Here is a 5,840-nt window from a genome sequence, read left to right as displayed (position 1 = left end):
GGTAACCAAACAACGTTGACTTCCATTGTATGGACACAAAATCACTGAGAAATATCTCAAAATATTATTTTGTGTTCCACATAAGAAAGAATCAAATATAGGTTTTAAATGATATGAGAGTGAGTAAAGGATGACAGAACTTTTATTTTTTGGGTGACATATATACATATATACTGGTAGTCTAGGGTGAGGGATGTCTGGGCATCTCTGCTTAGACTGCTGCCCCCGCGACCCGGCCCCGGATAAAGCGGTAGAAAATGAATGAATGAATGAATATATACAGATATAAAGTTTGAGTTGTGCTCATGAACTGTTCAGATGATTCATTGAGAAGGTTTGACTCAAATAAAAAAATCTGTGAGTCTATATTAAAATACTTTAACCAAACTTGTAACCAAAAATCCTGTACAGTGTGGATAATCCAAATGATTCATGTGTGAAAGGCCATCAATTCAACTTTGCAGCTTTAATCTACACCCAAGGGCTTAAAATTACCATTATTGTTATTGACTGAAATAAAGCAAAGTTCAATCTCCTTTGGTGATATGATCTGACAGCTGTCCTCCCCATAGACTATTAAATGTTTGCCGTTCCAAGGGTCACTTTATGTAAACAATGTTGATGCAATATACCCAGAACCCCTTCAGGACTGTTACTACATCATCCCAAACCAATTGCTGTCGTGCAAGTAACAACATATTGCCGGAGATAATAACATGTAACTAGCAACTTGTGTTAATACTGTCTCTGGGGGACAGGGCAACTGTTGCATTGTCATTAATGAATGCTAAAACAAGTTGTTTATAGGGACACTCGAATATGTCAAATAATAATTAATCCTATGGGAGCTAATTGACACACTATTAAATGTTTATCTGATACATCTGCTAATGAGGAGAGCTGATAATGAAGTCCCGGGACGCTTTAGACCCCTCAAGGCTCTTATTCATAATGGAATAATTTATTATTCTTTATTGTTCAAAACAGCTCAATGCAACACGTACAGGCCTCTCAATATTAAGTAATATTAAAGTCTGCCATATCAACAGCAATATCATTTTCAGTATATAAAATATACCAACATTAGAAAAACAGACATAAACAAACAATCTAACATCTAAATGAACTGTTTTAAATTAGTACTTAATAAGATCAAATCAACACAAAACTACAATATGTTTCCAACAAAAGCGGTTTAAAGGTGTCGGAGGTCAGATGAGAATATATAACTACATTAGAAATACAGCACATTTCCACTTTTAACCGTGAAGAATTCTGATTCCTTGGACAATAATAGAATTGCAACAGTAATTGAATTATGGTATGGTCATTGGTGTTGTGAGTCATACACAGAGGTCATTAGAAAAGCCCCAGTGTTTCTCTTATAACTGCTCATTTGGGTTTGACCACAACAGCAGCAGCCACTGAGGGACACGCATGATGTCACAATACAAAGATTGGATTTTTATATATCCTAACCTGAAGGCATTACGAGTGACCACACTAAAACAGCACAGCAGAGAGATTCTGCCAGGTGAAAATAGAGACGATAATCGCTCTGCTACTAGCAATTGATCGTTTTGGTATTCTACTGCATTAGCAGCGCAAATGTGGTGCAAATGGGTTTAATAACCAGAGATCTTATAAAGCGAAACCGCTCATGAAACACAGCAAATCCCCTTTCGAATAGTGGAATATAGTCGATATAAAAAAGTGGATGAGTAACAATTTCTCATTACTGGACTCAGACAAAACTGAATAAGTGTTACTTATTGGACCGAAAACCGCCCTACGTAACTGTAATAAAGTTCGTAAGAAGGGAAGGAAGGAGGTGGGAACCGGCGAACATTCAAATAAAACTTTAATTAAATAAACAATAACCAATAAACAATGAACAAACCGGCAGCCACCTCACGTTAGACTGCCGGCCATAAAACATACACAAACTAAACACAGTTTCGGGCCCGGTCCTCTCTCGTCAACAGTCCTGCCGAACATCCATTTAAGCTCCCAATCTCCTCCGTGATAAGATGCGGGACCGGTGCGCGCACAGCTGCTTCCACTTATCACTCACGCCACCGGCCCCGCGTCACGGCTCTCGTCCCGCCTTCCTCACCACATACCCCCATCACCCCTTACAGGCCGGGGGGCACCACCGAGACTGTACCTACTCCCCCCCCGGGGAGCCAGTCTCGGAGTCCGCGGCGCCTGGGGGTATGCACCGGCGAGACGAAAGAACGGAGACGGGAGCCCCCGGAGCGACAGGGACGAGAGAGGGGAGAGAGGAAAAGAAAAAAAAATTGTCCGGTTCCCTGACACGCTGTCGCTCGGTCCTCAGCCCAGCCGAGAGGCTCTTCATCGCGGTGCTATGCGGTGGTGCTGGACGTCGGGGGGAAGGTCTGCTCCTCCTCCGCCCCCTGGCGGTTGGCGGTGGCTTCTTTGGCTGAGGGCAGCCGGAAGGAAGTTTTCCGTTCCCTGCTCCTCCCCTTTCCTTGGTGGACGGCAGCAGGCTCCGGCCAACGGCAAACGGCCCGAACTCCTCCGCTCCCTCTTCTACGGCCGCCACCCCACCTAGGCCCAGGAGTACGGCAGCGAGGTCTTCGTGCCCTGGCGGCCGGCGATGGCTCCAACGGCAACCACCCCACCTCGACCCAGGCGCACGCCGCGAGTTCTCCGTCCCAGCCGATTCCTCTTGCTACAGCACCACCGCCTCGGGCAGCCGCTGGCGGACGTCCCTTGTCCGCGTTGCCCGAACTCCTCAGCACCGCGATCACCCTCGGCAGCGAGGGCTCTTTGACAGCATGTCCCTCCTTCCTCCCGGGTTTCGGCACCAGTGTAATAAAGTTCGTAAGAAGGGAAGGAAGGAGGTGGGAACCGGCGAACATTCAAATAAAACTTTAATTAAATAAACAATAACCAATAAACAATGAACAAACCGGCAGCCACCTCACGTTAGACTGCCGGCCATAAAACATACACAAACTAAACACAGTTTCGGGCCCGGTCCTCTCTCGTCAACAGTCCTGCCGAACATCCATTTAAGCTCCCAATCTCCTCCGTGATAAGATGCGGGACCGGTGCGCGCACAGCTGCTTCCACTTATCACTCACGCCACCGGCCCCGCGTCACGGCTCTCGTCCCGCCTTCCTCACCACAGTAACATCCAAGAATACAGCTTAACTATTGGTGAATGTTCCATAAAAGCATCATCTTCAGCATGCCGTTTTATTCGATAGTACTCTGTCAATTGAGAAACGAGTCGCCAACACCTGTATAAGCTAATTTATGCCTTTATGACATCAAGACTACATTACTGTAATGCACTATTCGGTGATTGCCTAGCAGTCCTATAACAAAAACTCCAACTGTTCCAAAATGCCCAGAAAAAAAGTTTTCTGGAAGTGTCTTTTTATCATCATTATATTATTTGAAGCTGAATAAACAACTGAAATTTATTTTGGGAAAAAAATATGTTTTATTCATACGCTATGTTATTTCCACTGTAGTGGACATCAGGACTTGGTTGTTCAAAAAGTAAAATGGTTTTCTGTTACCAACATTCTTCAAAATAACTTTAGTGTTATGTACAAGAAAAAAAGTCATACAGGTTTGAAATGACACAAGGGTTAGTAAATGATGACAGAATTTTTATTTTTAGGTAAAATATCGATTTTAATCCTGGTGTCCACTATTGTGTACGTATAAAATCCTGTAATATTTTTACTTTAAAAAATCCATAACAATTTCCTGAGATTTAGATTTTCCACCAACAATAATGAATCTGTCAGATTAACATGATACACATTTCTACAGGAATTAGTTGATTCATTTAATGTCAGTCATATTTAAAGACCAAGGGGAAAAAGTTGACATGGTGAAACCTAACCTACATATATCTCTTATTATGTCTATGAAAAGCCCTGAATGTGCTCTTTATATGTACCGTGTCAGAGAAATTCACTCAATTCATAAAGTGTCCACTACAGTACAGAGTAAAAAAACTGTTAATTTTTTTTGTCTGACGTACTGTAGTTGTGACATAGACACAGTCACATGTGCATGTTCTGTATCCTGGCACTCTGTTAAATAGAGCACATCTGCATTCCAACTATCACACACTAGATTATGTATCCACATTTTTATCTTGTTCAAATGCATGTGAGATAAAATCTGTGCTTTTGTTTTTTTTCATTTGCTGTTTTCTAAAGAACCGTGAATGTGCTACATTAAGGAGACCTGCTATAGAGAAAAAATTCAGGACATCAGACTGTGCTCACCATCTTTTCAGTCCTCTCAGAAGGGATTGCTTTTCAACTGTCTAACTGTTCAAGGCTTTACAATGGAAAACCTGACATACAACAGAGCCGTTTTGCAATTAGAAGGACTCAAGGTGTCGGAGCAGTTTGTGTACCCTGTTTTTGTATTGTTACTTATTTTCTATGTGATACTTGTTGTGATGAACTGTGGAATAATCATTGTAATAGCAGGACAGAGAAATCTTCACAAACCCATGTATCTGCTCTTTTGCAACTTGACGTTTAATGACATCTTTGGCAATACTATCACGATGCCCAGAATCTTGTTGGACATTTTAAGGGAGCCGTCTCAACGCACCATCAGTTATGCAGAGTGCGGCATTCAATCGTTCTGTGTGCAAATGTTTGGTGCGACCTCCCATACCATACTGATGACAATGGCTTTTGACAGATATGTGGCCATATGCAATCCACTCCGCTACACGACTATAATGAGCAATAAAACGGTGATCACGCTATCGGCTTCGGCCTGGGGGGTGCCACTTTTTTTCGTTTTCATTTTGTTGGGACTCACTTACAGGCTCAAACTGTGCAGAACTTTCATAGCAAATCCTTACTGTGATAATGCGTCTTTGTTCAAGTTATCTTGCGATGATGTGACAATCAATAATCTGTATGGGTTAACATATACAGTATTTCTGTTAGTCTCCTCCTTAGGAAGTATTACAATCACATATATTAAGATTACTGTCGTCTGCTTGATATCCAAAAGCAAAGCTCTAAACAGCCGGGCACTGAAAACCTGCAGCACTCACTTGATTGTGTATTTGATTATGTTTTTAGCTGGCATAGTTGTTATACTCCTACATCGCTTTCCTGCTTATTCAGATTACAGGCAACTGGTTTCTCTATTGTTTCATATTGTTCCAAGCATCTTAAACCCTGTCATATATGGTCTGCAGTGCACCGACCTCAGACATGCTCTCGCACAGTTACTGTGCTTCAAGAAAACAGGGCAGGGAAAGACATTCTCACATTGAATTCTGTGTGGGGAGACTTAACTAGCCGTTGCCGGCTCCACTAGCTCTTGAAAATGTAATATTTGCTCTTTTACTGTAATCTGATGAAAGTAACACATTACTAGGGTGGGCCATTTTGATCCACTATGATCCGCTTAGGTGTCAGATGCATTTCTGGTCAGTTGTATGTACTGTGAATGTGAACTGTATACAAAGTAAGTTATATATAAGTTATATCCAATACACTTGATAGAAATCGTAGTCTTAGATGTTTGCGTTCAGCGAAAGGTAACTCTTTACAATAAGGTTGTATTTGTTAACACTTGTAAATGGATAAGCTTCTTTAACATAAACTACAGTAACAATTAACTTCTATAGTCCATGTTAATTGCAGCATTTACACATGCATTTTAAATCAAAAGTAAACATCAATTTAGTTGACTATACTGTGATATTGTTTTAACTGATTTTATTTCAAGATCAATGTGTCCTCCACAGAAACTCACATGTTGTTTTGACACATGCCTATTCATTATGGTGGAAAGAAATGGAATGTGTTGAAAAG

The 5,840-nt window shown here is 41.5% G+C and overlaps 1 protein-coding gene across 1 annotated transcript; it reads left to right on the top strand.

Moving 5' to 3' along the window:
• Positions 1–4,339: 4,339 nt before the first annotated feature.
• or70b1 (olfactory receptor, family 70, subfamily B, member 1) lies at positions 4,340–5,296 on the top strand (the record flags this gene model as incomplete). The annotated part of the gene is made up of 1 exon (XM_079487069.1): positions 4,340–5,296. One exon carries the CDS (start codon positions 4,340–4,342, stop codon positions 5,294–5,296), a length of 957 nt encoding a protein of 318 aa, XP_079343195.1.
• Positions 5,297–5,840: the final 544 nt, after the last annotated feature.

Source organism: Barbatula barbatula (assembly GCF_947034865.1).
Source record: "Barbatula barbatula genome assembly, chromosome: 22".
In the NCBI taxonomy this organism is placed as follows: domain Eukaryota; kingdom Metazoa; phylum Chordata; class Actinopteri; order Cypriniformes; family Nemacheilidae; genus Barbatula; species Barbatula barbatula.
This window is presented reverse-complemented; position numbering and strand designations above follow the sequence as displayed.